The sequence below is a fragment of the Pelophylax lessonae genome (genome assembly GCF_965119305.1).
Source record: "Pelophylax lessonae genome assembly, chromosome: 8".
In the NCBI taxonomy this organism is placed as follows: Eukaryota; Metazoa; Chordata; class Amphibia; order Anura; family Ranidae; genus Pelophylax; species Pelophylax lessonae.
The window spans coordinates 168,597,751-168,625,229 of NC_138775.1; the positions used below are offsets into that span (position 1 = coordinate 168,597,751).

Here is a 27,479-nt window from a genome sequence, read left to right on the forward strand (position 1 = left end):
CCCAGAGGTCATTAAATACCACCAAAAGAAAGCTCTATTTGTGTAATAAAATTTTTTATATGGGTACAGTGTAGCATGACCGCGCAATTGTCATTCAAAGTGTGAGAGCACTAAAAGCTGAAAATTGGCCTGGGCAGGAAGGGGGTGAAAGTGTACTGTAGGCACGTGGTTAAATAAAGGCCATCTGTTTTTTCAGACTGAATGACCTCCCTAATTGAACTCCACACTTCTATTACTTTGAACACGCCCCTTTCAATTATTTATTCAACTACACAGAATCGGCAGCATGCATGTCATGACTGTTGGCTTTCTATTACTCTACTACACCTAAAGCCCCGTACACACGTACCGATGGTCGGCTTACAAATGTTCCTCTTTTCTCCCCGGGATGTCGGTGTCTGCTGAAAAGTGCAAAGACAGCACAAGGACAGCACAAGAATTTTGTCCGCCGACTGCAGAAGTGATGTCATGTAATGGTTAACTTTCCCTGTGTTTTCTATTTTCTGAGCATGCCCAGTCTTGCAAATCTGCGGTCTGTCGGCCGAATTGTGTACTGACAGGCGAACAATCGTCCGTTCTGGTGTCGGCATACAAATATTTTCATGTTTGCACGAAAGACTTTTGTCCGCGGATTGTGCGCAGACATCTGTCGGAGGCACCATACTAACACGCGTACAATCGGCAGATCCTTCGTCCACCGACGTTTGTATGCCGACGATCGGTACGTGTGTACGGGCCTTAATAGTAAATTATTTGCCATGTAGAAATATAATTTATATAAAAAACAGTGATTGATCTGGTTAGTGATGTTGGACTGCTATTATTTGTTTTTTGTTTTTTTTTTTTTAAACACAACTGTTTATGCCAATCAGATGCATTTTGAACCACATTTGATTTGCGTAACATGTGAACCAAACCGGCTTTCAATGAAGCCGGTTCCCATATATATGCGAGTCGGTTGCAGTGGGAATGAAAAACAGGATCCTCTGTGTTTTTCAGTCTGGTTCAGATGCGATTTCAGTGTCAAATTTGCACCTGAACCGCTGAATGGAAACCGCTCTGGACTTTGCACTGAAACCACACCCACATATGTGTGAACCCAGGCTTAATGTTGCGAAATGTAGAGCTATGCACTTGGGAACTAACAATATACATGCATCGTACATACTAGGGGGGAGTAAAACTGGGGGAATTAATGGTGGAGAAGATCTGGGTGTTCTGGTAGATCGTAAGATTAATAATAGCATGCAATGCCAAGCTGCGGTTTCCAAAGTGAGCAAAATCCTTTTTTGTATTGAGAGATATGGACAGCAGAGAGGGAGAGATATAATTTTGTCTTTGTACAAATCATTAGTAAGACCTCATCTGGAATATGCAGTTCAGGTTTGGGCACTAGTTCTCAAAAAGAGTATTGGGGAAATTGAGAAAGTGCAGAGAAGGGCAACCAAACTGATAAGAGGCATGGAGGAGCTCAGCTATGAGGAAAGATTAGAGCGGAGGTAGGCAACCTTTGAGAGGCGAAAATCTACCTGAACAACATGGGGGAACAAAGATCACTATTGTTTGGCACCCTTTTATAAAAAAAAAGAAATTAACTAGCAAAGCCTCACTAAAAAGAAATGGAAACTTAGAAAAATATAATGAAACAAATATCACTGTAAAATATGTACTTGTACTACAGTTTCTTTTTTATTTCATTTTTTTACAGTTGTATTTTTTTATTGCTCTTTACCATCTTTTTTGCAGCCCTTTTGGGGGGCTTTGTTGAAGTATCAGGGGTCTAAATAAACTTCTGATTTCTCACTTTTAGGACCGAAAGGAGATTGAGGACACAGCCCTCAACCTCCATCCCTGCAGCCTCAGCTGCACAGAATGAATGAAAAGGAAGCGTTCAGAGGCTTTCCGTTCACTCACAAACTGAAGCATAGTAAACACAGTTTACACACACAGGTGTCCTGGGCAACAGGAGAGAAGGGGGTGGCGGCACAAAGTTACAGATTTCCTATATTTACCTCCAGCAGCCCCTGAATGCCAGGGAGAGGAGGATAAGCAAGCTTTCAGGGGCTGCAGGAGAAAAATACAGGAAATCAGGAACTGTATATGCAGCACCCCTTCCGTCCATGTGTAAAACCAGCTGTGACAGGGAAGGGTGGTAATGGGGCGGACACCATTGCAACCCCTGACACTACGCTAGTATTGGGGTCCATTCATGCCACACAGGGGCCCCTCAGCTGCCTGCACACTACAAGTCCCAACATGTCCAGGACCCCTTCCCCCCATGCTTGCTCCTTTCACTCCCCCACACATGGGATGTCCTCAGTACAGGGGGAGGTCTCAGTCCCTCCTAATGTGTAGAAGTCTCCCAGACTGCAGAATTTTCTCAGCATCGTACACATCCCCCCCCAACCATATTCTGCTCTCATTTGATGAGCTGCCCCGTTGTAGCATCTCCAGACTGGCTCCAGCTGGATGGCATTACCCCCGCCGTGACTGCCAGCAGATTGTGGGCGGGGGCAACAAGAGAAGGGGGAGTTGGCCTGCCTTGGAGGTAGAGGTAAGGGGTGTAGACAAGAAAAGAAGTGCGTGGGACAAGTCCAGAGAGGGGCGAGGATAGGGAATTGGGAGGCAGCAGGGAGAAGACTATCTGTGTACTACTACTACTGTGCAGTAGTTGAGTATCATTCCTCCTCCACTAAGTGGCCCCATTCTGTGGGGCATGGTCTGTCCAGTCACATTCCTCATACTGCAGTCCTGCTACCCACACACAGGCACGCTCTGCTCTTTGGGTGACAGTGTCAAAACTTAATGTGAAAGAGAGGCTGCATTCATCTCTATGGCAGGGAATATCTAAGAAAAAATGCATTGCCTTCTAAAAGTTCCCTTTGATCTCTATAAAGCACAAATTCGCATTGCACTGCCCAAAAGATGCACAAGACACATCAGCTGCACATGTCAACACCCTCCACAGAAATAATTTCCAATGCCCAATGTCACCCGAATCGCTTTGCACAAAATGCTCATGCTATGCTTCACTTGCGGGTTTGCAGGGCAAGGACTTGATGGTGATCTACCTGTAATCTGCCTGCGATTGCGATCGACAGGGTTGCCGACCCCTGGATTAGAGGAACTGAATTTATTCCCTCTTGAAAAGAGGAGATTAAAGGGGGGATATGATCAACATGTGTAAATGGAGAAGTCGTCTATATAATTAACGCAAATGCAATAATGCAAAAACGGACTGTTTGTCCGTTTGCATCCGTTTTTTGTCCGAACCGTTTTTTTTGATGGATTAAAAAATAGGGCATTCATCCGTTTCAAAAAACCGACATTGACGGAAGAGGATGAAAACGGATGATCATCCGTTGTCATCCGTTTTTACATAGAGATGCATTGATGTCTGTTTTTCATCCGTCAATGGATGGATGAAAAACGGACAAACGGAACATGTGTGTGAAAGGGGCCTTTCACCCTGGAATTTTTTTTTTTTTTTTAAATACCCCCGGGACAGTCAGGGCTAGTGCATTCCACAATGGCTAGCCTCTGATCTGTCCCGGGTTGCACTTACCTGTTAGGACAAATACTTACCTTGAAAAAGTCTTGTCCAGCGCTGCCATCTCAGATGTGGGCAGCTTGAAGCCAGCGCGTCCTCTTCCGCCTTCTTCGGTCCCACGATGCCTTGTGCCGGCCCCGCAACGTCGGGGCCGGTGCAGGCGCAATGATTCCTGGGAGCGATGACGTTCAGCTCCCAGGAATCATTGCAGAGCCAGGAAGTGACGACGGGCCGAGGAAGAAGGAAGTAAGGTAAGTATATTTTCTTCGCTACGAGGTAAGTAAAAAAAAATGCGATTAGCCATTTGTTTTTCAGGTGACCCGGAGCGAGAAGATGGAGGTAAGTATAAAATGAGGGTGGAACTCCACTTTAATGTTCAGTTTTCTTCATTTGTTTAGCAAAAAATACAAAAACCAGTGGTGATTAAGCACCACCAAAAGAAAGCTCTATTTGTGTAAAAAAAAAAAAAATGTTGTGTTGCATGACTGTGCAATTATCATTTAAAGTGCAACAGCGCTGAAAGCTGAAAATTAGACTGGACAGGAAGGGGGTAAAAGTGACCAGAATTTAAAAAAGGGAAGACAATATGGATGTGGGTACCCATCACCTTTTCTCTATATTTACAGGCTCACTTTTAAATTAACCAGAATTGAAGTAGTTAAAGGTTTAAGGACTTCCTGTGTTACTCAAACTCAAAAGGACTTCTTTTTTTTTTTTACACTGGGAGTAGCATCATTTTTTAAAATCATTTTCCTTATGATGTATGCTTTAATGTCATTAATGTATAGGTGCTTATTTAACACTGTGTACAACAATCACTTATGGTAAAGGAGAAAAGCAGAATCCATATATGAAATACACTGAAAAAACTAGATATTGACAAGACTTACAGCAGTGAAGATAAGACTTTATTTGTATTCACAAGATAAAGCTCACATGTACAAGTAAATAACAAAACCTAAAACTGACATGTAAATGCTTGTTACTGGAGAAGAATATTTTTATATAGGCAATTTTATAAAGCACTTCCTGAATTTATGTTAAACAATATATTTCTTCAGATAAAATGTTGCTTGTTTCTATTTTCAAATGAATAACCCTTACATCAAAGAGATATGAAGGAATTTTAAATTAAAGCTTAAAGTCCACTTGCATTGTGGTGCATGTGTTAAAAAATATTAATTATATATATATATATTTAAATTTAGTTCTGTGCAAAAGCTATACGCAGGTGTGAAGACATGCTGTAGATGTGTGAAGTAAGAATGCTTTCAAAAATATATATTATTATTTTATTTTTATCAATTTACAAAATGTAGAGTGAGCAAACAGAAGAAAAATGTAAATCAAATCAATACTTGGTTTGACTGCCCTTTGGCTTTAAAGTGATTGTAAAGTCTTGTTTTAAAAAATAAAATAATAATACCAAACATGTTATACTTACCTCCTCTGTGCAGTTGGTTTTGCACAGGGCAGCCTGGGTCCTCCCCTTCTCGGGTCCCTGGCTGGAACTCCTGGCCCCTCCCTCCTATCGAGTGCCCCCCACAGCAAGTAGCTTGCTATGGGGGCACCCAAGCCGAACTGCAGCACTGTGTGTCCATTCAAACACGGAGCTGCTGTTTGGCCCCTCTCCTGATTGGCTCACTGACTTTGACAGCCACGGTAGCCAATAGCGCAGCGGCTATGTCTCAGCCAATCAGGTGGGAGAGTCCTAGGACGGCCAAGGGTCTCGTGGACATCGCTGGGCAGAGGTAAGTGTTAGGGGGGCTGGGGAGGCTGCTACACACAGAAGGCTTTTTATCTTAATGCATAGAATGAAAAAAACCTTCCTGACTTTACAACTCCTTTAAACTAGCATTTTAACATAACAGTTCTTACACTTGAACAAAGTCAGGTGTATAATCAACCAATTATATACCAAGCAAGTGCCAATGATTATCAATTTCATATGCAGGTTGAAACAGTCATTACCTGAAACCGCTGTCTAGGAGGCTAAAAACTGGGTGAGGAATAGCCAAACTCTGCTATCAAGGTGAGGTTGTGGAAGATTGTTTCATGTCACAGGTCATTAACCATGGAAAGATTTAATATGTGCAGCCAGAAAGCCATACCTCTGACATGGAAACAAAGCCAAGGCTGGCCATAGATTGAGCAAATTTCTCTCCTGCAACCACGGGTTGAAGTGTTGACAGGGGAATCCCTCCCATGGATGCGTTCTCATAATAGCCGCTAGCAATAATCACATGTAAAATCTGGCAGGCTGGTTGTACCCAACTTGATCGATCAACTTGGGTAGATTTAGTCTGCCCATATATAGTTTGAATTTCAGCCGGTTCAACAGGAACAGGCTGAGATTCAAACCGTCTATGGCTAGCATAAGCAACTCAACTATGCACAAAAACATTGGAACTGGGGTACACAAAAATGGCAGCAGGTGCCCCCTGTGGTATCACAATTTGAAATATTTGGCTGTAGTAGAAGGCAGTTTGTTCACTGAAGGGCTGGAGAGGAGTACAATAATGAGTGTCTGCATGCAACAGTGAAGCATAGTGGAGGTTCCTTGCAAATTTGAGGGTGCATTTCTGCAAATAGAGTTGGAGATTTGGTCAGGATCAATGGTGTGCTCAATGCTGAGAAATACAGGCAGATACTTATCCCTCATGCCATACCATCAGGGAGGCACGTGATTGGCCCTAAATTATTCAGCAACAAGAAAATGTCCCCAAACACACAGCCAATATCATTAAGAACTATCTTCAGTGTAAAGAAGAACAAGGAGCCCTAAAAGTGATGGTTTGGCCCGACAGAGCCCTGATCTCAAATCAATATCATCAAGTCTGTCTGGAAATAGATGAAGAGACAGAAGGATTTGAGGCAGCCTACATCCACAGAGGATCTGTGGTTAGTTCTCCAAGATGTTTGGAAAAAAAAAAAAAATTAACACTTCTATTTTTGAAAGCATACGTAATTTACCAAATTTTTTTCACACCTGCCTAAAACTTTTGCCCAGTTTATGTTTAGTGAAATTTACTGCCATACATCGAAAAGATTGGTTAATCTAAATGTGGAAAAAGTCTCCAGGTCCACACACCTGCTGCAGCCCCCACAACAGGGTTTTTTACCCCTCAAAAGTATATTTTGGGCTTCATTGACATGGGTGGCTGCTAGGTGGGTGGACCTGCGGCCAGGATAGAAATTAGCTGCATGCAAACATTGGGGTTGATTTACTTAAACTGGGGAGTGCAAAATCTGGTGCAGCTATGCACAGAATCTGATCTGCTTCCAGTTTTTACAAGCTGATTGGCTGCTATGCACAGCTGCACCAGATTCTGAGTGCTCTGGATTTAGTAAATCAACCCCAGTATGTGTACAGCTCTGGCTAGATTTGTACCCTGTACTAACCAACGGCTGTTCGCATTTAAAACAGTTGTAAACCTCAGACATGAAAAAAAATGAACAAAGCACAACCCTCTGTAGTGTGTACTAGCTTGAATCCAAAGCACAGTGTGGTTCCTCTCTGATCCCTCTGCATGAGTGACCGAAAAGACTAAGTAGACACCTCAACCTCCTGAGAGACAGGAAAAATAAACAAAACCTCACAAAATGGAAAACCCATTGCCAGCAACGGGTCTCTTTATATGATGGCATTGCTCTGAATTACTGGTTAAAAGAAAAATCTTGCTAACAGATTTATTACGCCTTGTTTCCTCCGAGTCCAGATCCTGAATTTATCCAACAGGTTTATGATGGTGGTAAGTTGGTCAGAAACATTGGTTGCAAGTCATAAATCCTTATAACGTTACAAACAATCCGTACATTAAAACAGGGCAGTTAGAAATCCAGTACCGGGTTACTTAAATCCACTTAATAAAAAAAATAATAATAATAACAAAGCCAGGCTGTGAAATAAGAAAAAGAATATTTACTTTTCTGGAGGACAGTGACTCGTCTTTGTTACCTTGCAGATCTTTTGCTGCTGCTGGTATCTGACACTTCCAGGTGGGTCCAACATGTCTGGTTTATCTTGGCATGCTCTGGTGTCACTGCCAAGTCACTACACGAGACAGTAATACTGCGCTGAATGAAACTTTAAATGTGAAGGGAAGGGAAGGGAAGGGAAGGGCATCGGGCACACCCAGGAGTGCTGAATCCCAGTAGCAGCAGCAGCAAGAGATCAAAGATTGGGGTCGCAGACAAGCAGGTATTCTTTTTAGAGACTTTCTTTAGTGTTCCCAACACTTCTTGTCCCTCTGATCACTATCACCAGAAGAACTAAGAGGAAATGTCTTCAAATATGACACAAAAATTAACAGAAACCTGGCAAAGGTCCTATGCCGTTCTTTGCACACTATAGAGTTTGAAAAACAAAGCATGTGCCGGTTTTTGGTTTCCTGCTGAGGCAGTAGCTGCATCTAGGGGCTTCTGGTGACTGCGGTGGCAGGCTACAGTGACAAGCTGCCTTCTGGTGACTGCGGTGGCAGGCTACAGTGACGAGCTGCATCTGGTGACTGCGGTGGCAGGCTACAGTGACAAGCTGCATCTGGTGACTGCGGTGGTAGGCTACAGTGACGAGCTGCATCTGGTGACTGCGGTGGCAGGCTACAGTGACAAGCTGTTTTCTGGTGACTGCCTTGGCAGGCTACAGTGACAAGCTGCCTTCTGGGGACTGCGGTGGCAGGCTACAGTGACAAGCTGCATCTGGTGACTGTGGTGGCAGGCTACAGTGACAAGCTGCATCTGGTGACTGTGGTGGCAGGCTACAGTGACAAGCTGCATCTGGTGACTGTGGTGGAAGCTACAGTGACAAGCTGCATATGGTGACTGTGGTGGCAGGCTACAGTGACAAGCTGCATCTGGTGACAGGCTACAGTGACAAGCTGCCTTCTGGTGACTGCGGGTGGCAGGCTACAGTGACAAGCTGCCTTCTGGTGACTGCGGTGGCAGGCTACAGTGACAAGCTGCCTTCTGGTGACTGCGGTGACAGGCTAAAGTGACAAGCTGGATATGGTGACTGTGGTGGCAGGCTACAGTGACAAGCTGCCTTCTGGTGACTGCGGTGGCAGGCTACAGTGACAAGCTGCATCTGCTGACTGCGGTGGCAGGCTACAGTGACAAGCTGCATCTGCTGACTGCGGTGGCAGGCTACAGTGACAAGCTGCATCTGCTGACTGCAGTGGCAGGCTACAGTGACAAGTTGCCTTCTGGTGACTGCGGTGGCAGGCTACAGTGACAAGCTGCCCTCTGGTGACTGCGGTGGCAGGCTACAGTGACAAGCTGCATCTGGTGACTACGGTGGCAGGCTACAGTGACAAGCTGCCTTCTGGTGACTGCGGTGGCAGGCTACAGTGACAAGCTGCCTTCTGGTGACTGTGGTGGCAGGCTACAGTGACAAGCTGCCTTCTGGTGACTGTGGTGGCAGGCTACAGTGACAAGCTGCATATGGTGACTGCGGTGGCAGGCTACAGTGACAAGCTGCATATGGTGACTGCGGTGGCAGGCTACAGTGACAAGCTACATATGGTGACTGTGGTGGCAGGCTACAGTGACGAGCTGTTTTCTGGTGACTGCCTTGGCAGGCTAGCGAAAACGGTACCCGGTGCCGAAAAGCTTGGGGACCGCTGTGTTAAAGGCTCTAGGTAAGTGATTCTCAACTCCTGTCCTCAGGACCCACTAACGGGCCAGATAGCTGAAATAAGATTGCAAGATAACTGAAATAAATCACAGGTGATAACATTTTCTGCTTACTGATTGCAGTATTCTAGTCTGCATCTCCCCAAGCTAATATTTAAAATCTGGCCTGTTAGTGGATCCTGAGAACAGGAGTTGAAAAGCACTGCTCTAAGTTGACTGCATACTTGAGGGACTAAATAATGCACATATAAACAGGGGAGGCAAACATTAGTTGTAAACATTATTATGTAACAGATGATTTACTGTACCCCTTTCAATGGCAGTATAAGATTGCGTAAGCTACAATGAACACGTTGTTGTGTTCTTGTTGGATTTCATAGATGCTTACCTGGAAGGGGTCCCAAATTCCCAGAAAACACTAAAATCTGTCCCAACCCAACCACAACTTAATGATCCTAGGAAAAATGCTTTAAGGCTGCTTTCCAAGGCATCATTTCCGTAAAGGCATTGTGTAATCTATGCATGTCAACATAATTCTGAAGAGCATTAGAATCCACAAGCATTGCCTCAGTTTAAATTAGTTTTCTTAAAACCTTCCAGTTGGTGACTGCTGGAAATAATCTTAAAGTATCTGCTGTAGCTTTAAACAAATAAAAACCTTGTTATAGCTACATCTGGCATTCCCATAAGGATCTATTTTCAGTTCTCACACACTAGAGTTAATGGGTGTTTTAAATACTTCAGGAACCTTTGGGGCGTTACACTTATAATGCAGGTAGCCTGGCCAGCCTTATACTAACCTGTTCCCCACCATATCACCCATGAAGATGCAAAGCGGTTTGGAAAAGTCTGCACATATGATGTCAACTCTCTTTAATGGGCCATACACACTATAAGATTTTCTGAAGACTTTTTCCTTTACACTTACCAAAACCAAATAATATGAGGTCAAACCTAAACACTTTCAATTTGTATGTAATCTGGCAGGCCCTTGCACTACATAGAAAAGGTAAATCTGAAGTAAATCTAACCACAAAAGTTGGATAGTGTGTATCCAGCTTTAGGAAGAATGCACAGCACACTTCAGGCCCAGCTCAAAACATCACAATCAGCTTTGTGGTTGAAATAATGCTGGATTGGGACAGGTGAGTAGAAGACTGACAGGAGGGGATAGGGCGAGGCAACCTATATAATAGGTGTACCTGCCCAAAAGTGGCTTGGTAAATTCAATAATCTTAAAACTAGTGTTTTCTGACTTCGATAAAACCACAGTCATGCAGTCCAATGCCTGATACACACTATGAGTTTTTTTTCATCCAACCTCTGGTCAGAGCCGCTGTACTCACTATGTAAAGTAAGTACACCAATCTCCCCTGCTGAGCTATTGTGTTCTGACAGGGGGATGGCCCCATGCCAGAACACTCCGATCAGCACTCTCTGCCACTGCTGGTTTTCCAGTATGCTCATCCGACAGAAGCAGGCCAAATGGCTGGCTTCTGTCGGACAGACTGACATACACACGGGTCATGTGTACCCATAAGGCTGGCCATAGACAGTTCAAATCTTGGCTGTCTCCGCGAGAACACAGTGAATATTGCTAGCAGCTGTTATAGCTGCTAGCAATAATCACTGTGTTCTCCTCGAGGAGACAGCCAAGATTTGAACTGTCTATGGCCAGCCTTATGGGTACACATGACCCGCGTGTATGTCGATCTGTCCGACAGAAGCCAGCCATTTGGCCTGCTTCTGTCGGACGAGCATGCTAAATGTCTCAGGCTGGTTGTATCCAAGTTGATTGATCAAGCAACTTGGGTACATTCAGCCTGCCCATACATGATTAGAATCTCGGCTGGTATCTACTGAACTGGTCGAGATTCAAACTGTCTGTGGCCAGTTTAACAGAGAACATAACAAACACCACAGCTATAAACACCACAGATACAGGGTCCCATTTACTCGCAAAATCATTCTCTATCTCTGTACCATGCAAATGTTTCTATGTACTAACTTTGAAGGGTGGTATATTTTAGTAAGCAGTCCAAATACACAACTTTCCCTACAGAAGTCCTGTTGGGTGCACTAATGGCACTTTTCCACTGCAAGTACCGGCTAGGCTCTACTTGGCCCTGCTTGGCCCGGTTTGCTTTTCCACTGCGGTACCGCATGGTATAGTGTCGGAACGGGTCGGTACGGTACGGTATAGGTTTGCTTTTCCACTAAAGTAGTACTAAAGTTAAGTGGGTAGGATAACAACAGGGTGGGTGTGATTCTCTGACCAATCAGTGGCTAGTAGTGACTGCATGCAAAGGATTGTAGGATATGGTACCAGTTTGGTACCTGTTGGAACCACAATCGAGTAGGTACTGTTTTTTCAGAGCTGTACCGTACCGTTCGGTTCCATGCAGTGGAAAAGCAAACCTATACCGTACCGTACCGAACCGTTCCGACCCTATACCATGCGGTACCGCAGTGGAAAAGCACAAAAGCGTGCCGAGCCGGTACGGTTCTATGCAGTGGAAAAGCGCCATAAGACCCATCTCCACTCAGTAACCAAACCCACCACTGGAACTGTCCAAAGCTAAAGTAAATGGCCGATTTTCTGGACTTTGGAAGCTTAACAACAAATCTTATATTTTAATGGATGGGCATCATCAATAATAAAAAATAGCTTTCTAGTAACAGATTTGTATAAAAACAATATAAGAGCATTTTCTTCTATGGCTACAACAGAATTATCTTTACCAGTCTAGGTCTATGACATGCTTATTTCACGTATGTTTTCCAAAGGCTCAGAAAATAAACATATTAATACAATAAAATCAGAAAATGTATAAAAATATCACTTTACAAACTGAAGACAAAATTGCACCATAAATGAAATGTTGATTTTCTATTTCAAAATAAGTCACATCCCTGTACAAAGTCATGAATGTGTCACTGTTTTGATACAAGTATATAATATTCAATAAACACATATTTAATGCAATACGAAAGAAACGGTTTAATATTCTTCAACCTAAAACACACTATGCTAAATAACTACTTCAAATGTATCCTAAAAAAATAACATATTGCTAAAGACTTCGATTGTAAACATCAGGAAGTTAAATATTCAGAATGTTACAGAACTGTTAAAAACAAAGCATGCAATGCTGTCAGGGAAAACGCAGTTCAGTATTAATAAAAGGATAAGTCCAGGAAGCACAGCTCTCTAGACTGGGGTTTGGAGGTGAAATGAAAATGCCTTTGTGATCCAGATCAAGAGCCGCTGGTACCTCTGTCCCCTACTTCTGCACAGGCTCTGTTGTCCTCTATGTCAGTGGTCCTCAACCCTGGCCTACAGGGCCCACTAACAGGCCAGGTTTGCAAGATAACTGAAATACATCCCAGGTGATATCATTTGCTGCTCAGTGATTGCAGTACTCTAGTCTGCATCTCCCCAAGGTAATACTTAAAATCTGGCCTGTTAGTGGGCCCTGAGGACGGGAGTTGAGGACCACTGCTCTATGTGGCCGACATCTAATTCTGGGCCTGCACAGATCAGCCGGCAGGGGTAAATGTATTGAATGAGCTGATCTCTAGATCTAGAGTGCTATGCTACCTGGATAGTAGTGCAAAAAGCAACAATGATGTGCATAGTGCAACAACCAATTACTTCTCAGATTCACAAGAAAAAACGAATAATTTAGGTCAGTTGCTGTCGTTTACTGCAGTCTGCACTATTTGATTTATTAAATAGGCCTCTATAATGTAGTGTAAGAGAAGACTTAATCTTCTATGCTGGAAGACCTGTACTTGGTCCATCTATTGTTACTGGCTCAAAGTAATGAACAAGGACAGAGACATTTTTACTGTAAGCGCTCAATTGATTAAAAAACAGACGCTAGAGCTAGGCAGATTGGTAATACATCTATGGATTCATATAACATCACAGCGCAAAGAGCAATGAAGTGCAGTCATCCACAGGTTACCAGCCCCTACATCGAATGACAGGTCATTTCTGATTTGTGGCCAAGAGAGGGCGCACTTTGCACATTGATTTTTGTCTTCTTAAAGGATCTAGTATATCTGCACAAGGATATATTTATTAGGCCTATTATATATGGTGTATTGATGACATGTTTTTGCAAGTGTTCATACAACCCAAGGTCTATGAATACAAGCCCTGTACCCTTGTACCTATCCCCATTGTACTACCCTCTGTGGGTGATCAGCTGTCAGTGCCCACACAGCCGGTGCAGCAATCCGGGGATTCGAAATTCCCCCAGCACTTCTGGGATGCATCCGTGCAATTCTGATTGGTCAGCGCCAACACAGAGCATCACTCTGATCTTTTTCAGCAGTGCTGCAGTAAGAAGAGCAGGGATTTTAAATCCCTGGATTGCAACACTGGCTACATGAGCACTGGCAGCTCATCACCTACACAGGCAAGCACAGCAAGAAATAGGGGGGGGGGGGGTGTACGTTCACCTTTTCATTTTTTTCTGAAAGGTCAACTAACTGTTTAGGATAAACAAATCTTCAAATTCCTTAAGAAATCTTTATAAACTTCAGAGTCCTACATATTAAAACTGAAGGGAATAAAATTGGGCTGGCTTTTTTTTTTCCTGTACCAGAAGAATGACTTAGTTGCTATGTTTATGCTGCTTTAAAAACATATGGCCAATAGAAAAGTTACTATTTTTTATAGGCTTACTGATGGGTCTCACATACAGATTATAATCACTTTAAGGTTCCAGTTGAGTAACTCTTAGAAAGTCAAATGAAGGCTCTTGGAAAAAATAATATGCACAAAGAAAGCCATGTATTGCCATAGGAATGAGTTCAGAATCTGAACGATTTGCAGAAATCCAAGCCGCTACAAGCGCTTTAACCAATACGTAAGTCAACTTTATACAAGATTTTAATCAGTAGCAGCTGGCGTTTGGTATGGCTACAAGTATATTGCAATTATTGTTAATTAAAATTATTGCAGTGACTTTTTTTTTTAAACCAAAACCAGGGTTGAACGCCCAATGCCAACAATATACTTATGTAATGTATGCATCAATCAGTACATTAAAAAACACTTAAGGCTTTATTTAATAACATGTGCAAAAATCTTTAGGGGACAGCCCACAGAAACCAATCACAGAACAGCTTTTACTGGTGTAACTACATTACACTGGTGCAAATCTGGTGTCTGGATGCCATGGTTTACTGGGTTTATGCTATATGGTTACTCTATGTGTTGAGCTCCATACCCATTTTGTTTTCCATCTATGTTTATTGCCATAAAATGAAAAAAAAAACCTGCACATTTCACAAGCTTTCTCAAATTAAGCTATACTTGGAAATATATTTTTATAACCTAAAAAGGAAGGCAGGTGGAAAATATCTATGTAGGAAAATAGAGCTTATTCTCTTTCCGAATATGAAAGCAACCACTTCTTGGGGAAAAAAAAAAAAACTACAGGTGGTTTTTTATTTTTGATCATTTTATGAGCATTTTGCATTTGGTAAAACTCAGGCAACTGTGATTTTTCTCACCATAAAAAAAAATATATATTTTTTTTTTCCTCTAATAATCACATGAAGGCATACAAGGTGTATTATAAGCATTTTGGATACTTTAAGCAGTATAGAAGAGGCTTATTTTATCCTTACCTACCTCAGACGCGCTAGACATATGAAGTGATTGTCAGAGCCTCCTATGATCCTGTAGTATTAGGGTTAGGGTTAAAAATAGCGGTCAAGGCTGTAATGACTCAATAAACCAAAATTGTATTGTAATAACAATGCTCATGCTTCAAGAGACCCTTGCACTTGTGTAGCCTAAACCCAACTTACAGCTAAACAATGCTTATGTTTTGCATCTGCTGAACAAAGCTGTGCCATTAAAGCTCTTATAGAAGATATTCCCTTTAAATTAGAGAGCACACAGATGCAGCAATTTGTTCCTCTAAGTCAACATTCACGCAACATTACAGTGAGTCAGGTGGAATAAGAAACAAGCTGACATCACGAGTGATTTTTTGACAGACACCGAAAGCCGTGTCACACAAAGTTACTTGCGCTGACCTGTGTTGTTTTGACCTCATACACTGGACACTTGTAACGTCTATAGTAACAGATGATTAAAAAAAAAAAAAAAAATTCAAAAACTTCTGGAGGACAGCACTCTTCTTCATTTAACATTCAAGTAACAAAATGTTCCACAGGAAGTCCTTTCAGTACTGAACCTTCTGGGCTGGGATCATAGGAATATTCTGCACAGAACCAGTCAAGCTTTGAAGACCTCTCAGCGTTTGATTACGACCTGTTCATAAGCTCCAGCGCCAACCCTAATGTAAGGAAGAGAAGGCAACACATAGCACTTGGTGATTTGTAAAGGAGGACTCCAGTAGAAAGCTTCACATTATAACATAGTTAGTCAGGTTGAAAAAAGACCATCTAGTTCAACCAATAAAAAAACAAAACACAGGGAAGCCTAACTACTCCTGACGCTAGGCAGAAAGAAACTGAGTTGGGAGTGGTCACTGCAGGGGGGTATTGACCTAGTGGGACAGCCCCCATGGGTGTGTATATGCAAATGCCTTTGTTCTTTTTGACTAAGTCTTATGCCTAGCTACTCTTGCGGAGCGGAAGTCAATACCCAATAGTGATGACTTAGAGGCGGCGGCGACTGTCGGAGGACGTAAGAGAAACAGCCATACAATCCCGTATACACAATCCTATACCCGCAGTTGATCCAGAGGAAGGCTAAAAACCCCAGCAAAGCCATGATCCAATTTGCTCCAGCAGGGGAAAAAATTCCTGCCTAATCCCCCGAGAGACAATCGGATTTTCCCTGGATCAACTTTACCTATAAATGTCAGTACCCATTTATATTATGTTTATTTAGGAAATAATCCAGGTAATTTTTAAACTAATCCACTGAGCTGGCCAGAACCACCTCTGGAGGGAGTCTATTCCACATTTTCACAGCTCTTCCTGTGAAGAAACATTTCCGTATTTGGAGATTAAGGGTGTTTTCACACTTGGTGCGCTTGCCTGGTCCAATCCCGAGTTCGATTGCTCCCCCCTCCCCCTGCCTCCGATGGACTGTGTTCACATTTTATTTTTGTATCTGAACCGCGGTACACTTGTGTCATCAAGCTGCAGCCGGCGCGTAGTCATGTTGCTTGGCAACCGCTGTAAACAAGAAGGTGCCAAAATGGATAGAATTTCTTGCTTTGGTACGATTGCGTTCTCATCAGAAGCAAACCGTACTGGAGTTCACATGAACCGTACCCCCAGACTACCCTTTTTAAGTGGACTCGGGTCCGGTTCGCGGGTGCGCACCCGAGTTCAAAGACAGTGTTTACATCATCAAAAAGAACCGAATTCTGACGTCAATCGAACCCGGGTGCGCACCAAAAGTGCTTGTGTGAAAACACCCTAAATCTCATTTCCTGCAGACGTAAAGAGTGCCCCCTTGTCCTCTGTGATGACCTTAAAGTGAATAACTCAACACCAAGTTCACTATATGGACCTCTTATGTATTTATATATGTTAAGCACATCCCCCCTTAACCACTTAAGCCCCGGAGGATTTGGCTGCTCAAAGACCAGGGCCTATTTTGCGATTCGGCACTGCATGACTTTAACGGACAATTGCGCAGTCGTGTGACGCTGTACCAAAATTAAATTGATGTCCTTTTTTCCCCCACAAACAGAGCTTTCTTTTGGTGGTATTTGATTACCTGTGCGATTTTTACTTTTTGCGCTACAAACAAAAAAATAGCGACAATTTTCGAAAAAATAACAATATTTTTCAAATTTTTTTATATGAAATTCCCCCCAAAAAATGTAAAAATCTAAATTTTTTAACATTTTAGGCCAATTTGTTTTTTGCTACATATTTTTGGCAAAAAAAAAAATCGCAATAAGCGTTGTTTTGGTTTGCGCAAAAGTTATAGCGTTTACTAACTAAGGGAAAGATTTATGTCATTTTTATTGTTTTTTTTTTTTTTTTAACTAGTAATGGCGGCGATCTGCGATTTTTTTTGCGGGACTGCGACATTGCGGCGGACAGATCGGACCCCTGACTAACATTTTTGACACTTTTGGGGGTACCAGTGACATTACTACAGTAATCAGTGCTATACATATGCACTGTTACTGTAAAAATGACACAGGCAGGGAAGGGGTTAACTTTATTAGTGATCAAGTGTGTCCCTAGGGCCGTGATTCTAACTGCCAAGGGGCGTGGCTTGTGATGTAACCAGAGAGACATATGATCCTACATAGCAGGATCGTATGATCTCTCCAGTTACACAAGGGAGAATGACAGGCGGCTGTGTTTACATTAGCCGCCTGTCTTTCTCCCTCTCCAGCGGGAGATCGCGAGTGGCCGGCGGACATCGGAGCCGCAGGTCACTCGCGCGGGGATGCAGGGGACCGAGCGGGAGCGCGCCTCCGGCGCCGCATGCTCATCCCCAAGAGGCTCATGGGCGAGCGATGTACCGGTACGTCGCTTTGCCCAGGAGGGGCTGACTGCCGCCATATATAGTCGTGCGGCGGTCGGCAAGTGGTTAATCTTCTCTTCTAAAGAGAAAATAAATTCAGTTGCTCTAAACTTTTCTCATAGCTGAGCTCCTCCATGCCTCTTATCAGTTTGGTTGCCTCTCTCTACACTTCCCCGATATCCTTTTTATGAACTGGTGCCCAAAACTGAACTGCATATTCCAGATGAGGTCTTACTAATGATTTGTACAGGGGCAAAAATGATCTCTCTCTCTGGAGCCCATGCCTCTCTTAATACAAGAAAGTACTTTGCTTGCTTTGGAAACCGCAGCTTGGCATCGCATGCTATCATTAAGCACAAAGCAGGAATTTCTGAAGAATCTAAAGCTCCTCCGATGCAAGCACTGCATTGGGAGATTCAAGTAAATCAGAAGTAAAATTTCGTACGACGAACGAGCTGCCGATTTTCTGATCATTAGTTTAGTGCTTTCAACAACCAATTACGACTTTTCGAAAGACAAAAACGGAAGGGGCAGGCTATAAAAAAATGTATTGTATGTAAACATAACGTCTGATTTTAGTTTAATTAGTAGTTTTCATCCGAAAAAAATCATAAGAGCTAGACTATGCAAGCTTGGAAATAAAAGAGTACATTAAAAACAATTAAAAACATTACATCACTTCTGAAGTTGTATTCGGTTGTATGAAAATTTTTGTATGTTTAGTAACCGCTTTACTTTCGATACGAGAAAAGCATGCAACAAAAAAACAGACAAATGTTTGTCCGATAATCTGTACGTGTGTATGAGGCTTTACAGGAGTCTTCAATGGCACTATCACAGGATAGTAGTGATAAAGAGAGACACGGTATAAAAATTAGATTGCAAAATTAATGCTTAAAAGCTTCTTGACGTCCAGGCTTGCAACAGTGAGGGAGCATGCGATCATTGTAATACATGCAATAAATGCTACATACACATAAAACTACCTTTATGCTGTAAATAATCTGTTTTACACACCTATGTGGCAGATGATGACCTCCAAGAGCAGTGCTCCCTCCAGGACCCACAAACAGTCTCAGACCCTCCTCTGCAAATACACAGGCACAAACAGATCATCAGTGCTGTAAAGATCACAGATATAACTCATCATTACAGGTACATGATCCTAAAATGCAATAAAAAGGTGGCTCATGCTCACAGCAGTAAGCTGTATTAACCCCTTTGTGACCAGAGGCCATTATGCCTAGATGTCCAGGTCGAATTTACAAGCTTCTGCATTTAATTAATCCTACTTTGTTTTTTTATTTTTATTATTGGCTAACAAGTGCACAAACCAATATTTTTCACTTTACATTTTATTATTTTCAGCTAAAGTGTTACTAAACCCAGGAGCCTGCATTCACTATATCTGGTGTCCCACAGTACACAGAACATGGAAATGAAATTATTTTAGTAAATATAAACCGCTAAATACCTTTTCTCCACAACAGTATATAGCAATCTTGTGACTTCTATCAGTGTCCAGCTGAGAAGTGGTTAAAACGTGTAGGAGTTTTCATTCACCTCTGACTGTCCTATGAGGCTGCATGACCCCTGACCCTCTGTATGGACAGTGCGGATGGCCCTGTGCTGATCACATGCACCCTCCCAAAAAAAAAACTCTCTAGCAATACACACCAAACTGAGCATGTGCAGAGTGCCCCCAGGGCTTTGTCCTATCAGCAGATGTATTAGGGACAGTAAAAGAAGGGGAGGATCAGAGAAGACAGGATCAAACAGCCTTTTTACATAATGCAGAGGATTAACCCCTTAGGTTCCACAGTGAGTATAACATGCATGCTTTACTGCATATACAGACTCATTTTACTGTTGAGGGTTTAGTAACACTTTACTGTATTATTTTTAATAATGTAATTGTATCTGACAAGTATACTATTAAATAAATAGCACTGCAGATCCCAATGAAGGTGGTAGTGTTCACCTGAAGGCTTTTTTTTTGTTAATAGTTGACATGGTGATTACATGTTCAGGAACCACTCTGGTCTCCAGTGACAATTGGGAACCCATCAGAGTGGTCAATGACAGACAGGATCGAGAGCCAGAAGCTGCGCAAAATATCGACTGCTGGCTCTCAAATCGGGAACATTTTTATAACCCATTGGACATTTTGTTGGAGAAAGGTAATAGAGACTGCAGGGAGAAGAGGATTTCTGTACACATGTCTTAGGTGGGGGCATACATACATGTATTGGTGCTTCCACAGAAGGTCTATACATTTTTCTCCTAATTATTTTCATAGAATGGACAGAAATGCCTCCCCTGCACTATTTCAAAAAGTACAGACAGTTACATTCTTGGCTGCAGGTAGCCATAATCCTAAAGATCTCTTTGGCATTAACCCCTAATAGACCCCTGATGTAGCCATAAAGAGGACTTGCCACTGCATAATACTATTAACATATGGGGCTTATCAGTCCCCTGTGATAGTAAAAAAAAAAAAAAAAAACAAAAAAAAAAAAAATGTAAAATTAAATAAAAACAGAAAACCTGAAAAAAATACATACAAAAAATTAAGAGGCCCTCGCCCCTCCCCACATACACTTTCGTAAACATGCATACCTCAACAACAACTGCTAACACATATTGGTTTTTGCTGTGCATGACAGAGTGAAAGGAATAACTCCATGGCTGTCATTTACAGTTAACTCTAAAATTATGGGCTGTAAAGGTTTTTAAATCATCACCAATGGACAATATTAGTATTTGTTTGCTGTTTTGAATGCAATTTTAAGGCTATATATATGGTACCAATTTATGCGACACAGAACCTTTTAAATGTTGCAATAAATGTAAATTATATTGTGTTGGTATGCAATAAAAAATTGATTTGATGTGTTTTAACTGAAAATATGGGTTTGAAAAACAGTTTTACACGGGCTTTCTGCCCCGACGGACTCAGCTTTGGTCAGCGGTGGATCGATCCCCGCTGAGCAGGTGAGTAACAGGTCTGTCTCTGCTCACTGTGCAGAAAGTGACCTGTCAGAGCAATGCTCTACTCAATGGGGAGATCATATGAAAACGGACCACCTGTCCGTTTTCATCTGATCCCATCCAATCCGATCCTCCAGACAGATGGAAAATAGGGATATCATCTGTTGACCCATAGGGGTGCATGGAGCGTCAGATCAGGTTCGCCTGAAAAACTGACAGGCAGACCTGATCGAAAAGCCTGTGTGAAAGGGGCCTTGCACAAATATCATGTCACATAAAATTGTGCAACTTTTTTGTGATTTTCAGGCTTAAAATGCACATTTTAACGTATGTTGAAAAAATGTAATGTTTTTGCATGTTTATCTCGTGGAGGTGGCGATAAAGGTAAAGGCAATTCACAGGCCACATGACATTTTCCCACCATAAAGCCGATGGAGATGGAGATATAGCAGAGAAAGGACAGAGTGTTTATAAAGGAGGAACCTGTCTGTGTCCTCCTAATACTGAATAATCATGTCTGAGTATTCATATGCTTTATGGTATACAATTTACCTTCAGCACTTGAGTCAAGAGAGAAGTCCTGGCTTTGAAGAATTGTTTCCACTACATCGTCTGCATCAACACGGGTGGCATCCACTCTTTTTAACTGTGACTCAACAGAGTCTTGCTTAACTGGGATTCTAAAAAAAATAAAATATAAAAATGCTGTAGTGAAAATCTTTTTAAAAAGTACAAACCCCAACCACTTAACATTTATTTTGTTAAAGCACTATATACATCACAAACAATGGTCTACAATTCTGATGTGCAGAAAATGAATTTCATGTGTCGTTACATATTACATTTTGATGGTTTGATGGAGGTTTGGAGGGTGAACACTGAATACCTTTGCCTGCATATCTGTGATTGCAAGCATGAGACACCCTCAAGTTCCTGCTTGGGCTGTTCCCTTAAAGAAGCTGGTGCACAGCAGTAAACTAAAGCAGCCCACAGATTATGCAATTTTATATCTAGGTGGAAGGAAAGAACATTGCTCTATTCCCCCATCAATACAGTCAGTTTTGATGGGGAGGCTCTATCCTGCAGCGCTTTTGTGTTGCGCCAGTGGGAGAACATCCCCTGTCGGCAGAACTCAATTATCACTGCTGGCGGCTACAGCCACTGGCAGTGGTTGCATGCAAAAAATCTGACAGGATGGTTGTACTGAAGTCGATCGATGGATGTAATTCAGTACAACCAACCGCTACTGAACTGGTCGGGATTTGATCCATCTTTGGTCAGCTTAATAGTTGTTTTTCTTGCTTTTTAGGTTTTTATTGTAATTGTTTCTGTATTCCTTACCTGGGATTGTAAAATCTTTTTGGAGCAGATGATATTGTGTCAGTTCTTTCTGTAGTTTGATAAGATCTGTAAATGTATTATTTTTAGAAATGTAAATGTATTATTTTCAAAAATGTAACTGTATTACATTGTTCACTCTAGAACAGTGGTGGTAAACTTTCTTAATATTGGGGGCCTGGAGTGTGGTCCTCAAAATCACCAAAGGACCACACAAAAAATTCAGTGAATATTCAGTGTTAAGAGAAAGTAGACAAACAACAGGATATAGTCGGAGACAATGGGCATGATAAAAGAGATGGTCAGGATCTGTGGATATAATACAAGAGATGGTTAGAGACTGCAGACATGGTACAGAAGATAGTTAGAGAATGTTAGACATGGTATAGAAGATGGTTAGAGACTGCAGACATGGTACAGGAGATGGTTAGAGGCTGCAGACATGGTATAGAAGATGGTTAGAGACTGCAGACATGGTACAGAAGATGGTTAGAGACTGTGGACATGGTAAAGGAGAGGATCAGAGACTGCAGAAATTATAGAGGAGAGGATCAGAGACTGCAGAAATTATAGAGGAGAGGATCAGAGACTGAAGACATGATATAGGAGTTGGTCAGAGATGGCAGATCTAATGCAAGAGCTCGTCAGAGGCTGCAAACATGATACAAAAGATGGTCAGAGACTGCAGATATGATACAGGTGAGGATCAGAGACTGAAGACATGGATACAGGTGTTGGTCAGAGGCTGCAAACATGATACAAAAGATGGTTAGAGGATGCAGACATGATACAAAAGATGGATATGCTCTAGGAGACTGTCAAAATTGTAAATATGCTATAGGAGTTGTTGGAGGCTAGGGACACGCTTTAAGAGACAGTCATAGACTGTAGACATATTACTGCTAGAAATCACTGCCCCTAACAGGGCAATATGGAAACGCCGATCAGTGTCTGCAGGGTCCCTAAAGGCCACAGAAAAAAATGCCAAAGGTTCACATGTGGCACCCGCGCTGCAGGTTGGGAACCACGGCTCTAGAGCATGTTGGGTTGACATGCACTACAGATAATTAAAGACTCGATATCTAAATGGACATGAATGACAAAATGTGTCCAAAAAGCCTTCAGGAACTTTTTTCCCAAGACACTGCAAAACAACCCATTGGTGGGATCAGGCTCTGCTAAAAACAATATGTGTGACAACAAATATGGTGTGAATAAACCAAATGAAAATATACTGGACAGTATATGGGTAGTTCCAATAGGATAATTTCTCTTCCCTTCCTCTATCCTATACGTAACTTCTAGAAATACCTGCTTAGTTTTTCAGAGGATGAGCCCTCCTCTGTAATTTCCGGGCTGAATGCAACAACTTTGGTGCTGTCATCCTCAACTGGCTCTGGAATACTCCCAATCCCGGTAGAAGCACTGCCCACAGATGTGTTCCTCCGGTGGCTTAACTCAGATAAACTGGAAGACCGTGAGTGCCCTGTGCTGTATCCTGCAGAAATAAACACCACCACATTATAGAATGTCCTCTGGATAAAGCAGATTCTACATCCTACCTTTTTTTTATTACATCAGTATTAAACACATATCCTAAAATATACAGTGATTTAGCAAAAAAGTTAAGGCTCATTTTGAAAAATAAAATGTTGATAAATACCACCAAAATTTCAAGGAAGGAAGGCTGTGTAAAATCGACATAAAAACAGAATGCAATGATTTGCATATCTCATAAACCCATGTTTTATTCACAATAGAAAACATATCAGACGTTTAAAATATTAAACGTACCCATCAAAAAAGTTGGAACAGGGCCATGTTTACCACAGTGTAGCATCCCCTCTTCTTTAACACTCTATAAATGTCTGGGAACTGAGGAGACCAGTTGCTGGAGTTTTGGGGGAGGAATGTTGTCCAATTATTGCCTGATATACAATTGTAACTGCTCAACAGCCCTGGGTCTTCTTTGTCATATTTTTTTTCAAAATGCGCCAAATATTTTCAATTGGGGAAAGGTCTGGAATGCAGGCAGGTCAGTTAAGCACCTGGACTCTTCTACTACAAAGCCATACTGTTCTGATAGATACAGTATGTGGTTTAGCATTGTCCTGCTGAAATATGCAAGGCCTTTCCTGAAAAAGATGTCATATGGATGGGAGCATATGCTACAATACAATTTTCCACTTTGCAACAGACCATTTTAAATGAGGTTTGGCACAGAGAAGATGGCAGTGTTTCTTGATCATGTTCAGATATGGCTTCTTCTCTGCAGTGATTTTTTATTGGATTCCTGAGGCCATGCAGTGATGTCCATCACAGAATCATTCCTATTTTTAATGCAGTGCCTTCTGAGGGCCTGAAGATCATGGGCATACAAGTATTGTGTTTTAACCTTGTCCCTTATGCACAGAGATTTCTCCAGAGTCTAGGAATCTTTTGATAATATTATGTACTGTAAAGTCTTTGTAACGTTACTATTAAATTGTTTGATAATTTTTACACGCAGCTTTTCACAGATTGGTGAACCTCTGCCCATCTTTCCTTCTGAGACACTCTGACTCCCTGAGGCTATTTTTATATCCAATCATGTTACTGACCTGTTGCCCATTAAACTTCCTAATTGCAAAATGTTCTTCCAGATCTTCCTTGTTAGCACTTACTTTCCCAGCTTTTTGTTGCTCTGTCCCAACTTTTCTGAGACGTGTTGCTGCCTTCAATTTTAAAATTACTTTTATTTTTTCTGAAAATTGTACTTTTTCTTAGTTTAAACATTTGATATGTTTTCTATTGTGAATAAAATATGGGTTTTATGTAGATTTTACAGTGTCCTGTTTTGGAATCAGGGTTGTGAGATGAATCTGGAGTCATTTTAAATACCCAATCATGTGCAAGACATAAAAAAAACTGAATTTTTTCGTTGTGCACTAAACTGAGCAGCATGTGCAGCCTCACTCCAAAGGCTCTGTGTCCTATCCAGGCATGTCCTGGAGTCAGTGGAAGAAGAGGAGGAACACAGGGAAGGCAACACAATGTCTTCATTCGAATGAAAATCAGAGACAACCTTTGGAAGGAACGACGGACAGGGGCAAAGAACCACCTTCTCACTGTGAACCACCAAGTAAGGTGAACAACAGGATAACGCTGCCCGTCAAGACCAGTCCAGGGCAACGGATGATGACCGGAATCCCTTCTGCCTCGATCCTGCATAGAAGTCCAGAGCCGCCAGAACATTTCTTGTGCCCCCCTGGTGATTGGCTTAAGCCACGACCATGGCATTGTCTGATTGAATGTGCACTGTTACAGGCACCGTCTGATCGCTCAGAGAATCAAGACATTGATCAGTAGTCTGGACTCTTCCAGTGTCCAGACCCCCTGAGCAGAATTGTTGCCGAGAACACCTCCCCAGCCAGACAGGCTGGCATCCGTGGAGACCACTGTCCAATACAATGGGAGGAAGGATTTGCCCAGCCGAAGCACCGAAGAACGAAGCCATCATATCAGGGATTCTTTTGTTCCCTGGCCTAGCTGTATCCGATTGTCCAGAGACTTTGGATTCTTGTCCAATTTGGCCAGGATCTCCCTTGCAGGGACCTCGTATGGAACTATGCAAACAGAACCGCCGTTAACGGTAGACACCATCAGGCCCAGCACCCACATCAAGTTTGGAGGGATTACCATCTGCTGGACAGCAGGAGACGAATTACAGCCTGCAGTTTCTGGAGTTTGTCCAGAGGAAGGAACACTCTGGCTAAGGCCAAGTCCACAGTCAGACCCAGATAGTCCAGCTTTGTGGATGGAACCAGAGCAGACTTCTGAAAATTTGGAATCCAGCCAAAACACCCTCAGGCTCGTATGGCGATTTCGAGGTGTTCCACCAGAGCAGTAGGAGACTCCGCTCGCAGAAGGAGATCATCCAAGTAGCCCAGTACCACGAGCCCCCATTGGTGTAACATTGCTAGCACCAGGCAAACACTTTCATGAAGACCCAAGGAGCAGAGGCGAGACCAAAGGGTAACGCCACAAACTGATAATGCTCCTCTCCCACGGCAAAGCGGAGGAAGCGCTGGAGACCGACACATATTGGAATGTGAAGGTAAGCGTCCTTGATATAGGCAAGAAAATCCCCCTGATGCAGGGAAGTCCCCACCGTGCGAATGGACTCCATTCTAAACTTCTGCACCCGCACAAAGCAGTTCAGCTCCTTGAGGTCCAGAATTGGACGCACCTCGCCTTCCTTCCTGGAGACTGTACACAGGTTTGACCATCACCCTTTAAAGTAAAAGGTCTTGCACCTCCCCAAAAAGAGCCTGTAAGCGGACTGGGGACAGTCGCACGCTGGAAGGAAGAACCTTACCGGACGGTAAGAACGAAACTGGATCTTGTGGCCGGACCGAATGACCTCGTGGACCACTTGACTTGTACCAGGGGAGTCCATGGGTCCAGAGACCAGCGAAGACGCCCCCCCCCCCACCCCAGGTACTTGTGAGGGCACACCTTCAAGCTGAAGGGGCTTTGTCCGTGGGTCTGGAGAAGCCCGCCCTCGACTTGCCTGACCAAGTTCACTTGGATACTCCAGAGGAGGCCCCGAAGGGCTCCAATCCCTTGTCAGTCGCACCAGAGGGACGAAAAAACATCTTACGAGCCGAGAAGAAGGGCCCACGTCTACAATGAGGGTCCTTGCCCTTACTAGCCTGCATAAGAAAGGTACTCTTTCTCCCTGTGAGACCTTTATGGTGTAATCCAGGGTAGCACCAAACTGATTGATTCTCCCTTTAAAGGAGATTGCCTAAGCCTTTTTAGAAGTCTGACCAGCATTTGAGCCAAAAGACACACAAAAAGACCACTGCCGACACAGAGAGCCGAGCCACTAGAGGAGCAGCATTCAAAGAGACATCACAGATAAACTGCAGTCCGCAAGCTCGGCAAAGGCAGGGGGGCTAATCCCCCTCCAGGTCAAGGCGCCAAAACCAATTCGGTCAGAGTCTGCTCTTCTCCATCGAAATGAGGGGTGACTGTCAGCCAGGAGGCCGCGAGGCTTTAACTCGCAGACCAGCCCCTGTCCTGTGGGGTTATGTTGCGGTCGACCTATCACGGAGCTGAGGTCTGCACACGCTCGCTGGCCAGACTGGGGTGACCACTGGATCTATATTATCCAGCCCGTCGCTCAGCCTAGCAATTAATTGTAGATCTATCTAAAAAGAAAAAAAAATGCCAGGACCAGAGAGATCCCAGCAAGGAACTAGGTCCTTACTCCTGACTAGGCAGAAAAAAAACTGGAGTACCTATAGCAGAGAGAGGGAGTATACCCCCCTGGGACTGCCCATAGGTGTAGCCAGATTTATTTCTTCCTAGTGTCCTACTAATGTAGGGGGCAATATAACCCAAAGGTTAAGAAGATCATCGTCCATCAATTAATGAATGAGAAATTATTATTTTGTGTAGTCTATTAGCTTTTTGCTAAGCCCTGCTTCGCCTGAC

General features: G+C 42.8%; 1 protein-coding gene across 1 annotated transcript in view; it reads right to left on the reverse strand.

Annotated features, from left to right (window-relative positions):
- Positions 1-14,773: 14,773 nt before the first annotated feature.
- The window catches only part of EEIG2 (EEIG family member 2), a 56,164-nt gene continuing 43,458 nt past the window's right edge, over positions 14,774-27,479 (reverse strand). The window contains exons 8-11 of the mRNA XM_082264922.1: positions 23,310-23,496; positions 21,213-21,340; positions 18,687-18,756; positions 14,774-15,504 (exon numbers count right to left, since the gene is read on the reverse strand). Coding sequence (XP_082121048.1) covers positions 15,462-15,504; positions 18,687-18,756; positions 21,213-21,340; positions 23,310-23,496 — 428 coding nt within the window. The 3' untranslated portion in view covers positions 14,774-15,461. The remainder of the gene's footprint in view (positions 15,505-18,686; positions 18,757-21,212; positions 21,341-23,309; positions 23,497-27,479) is intronic.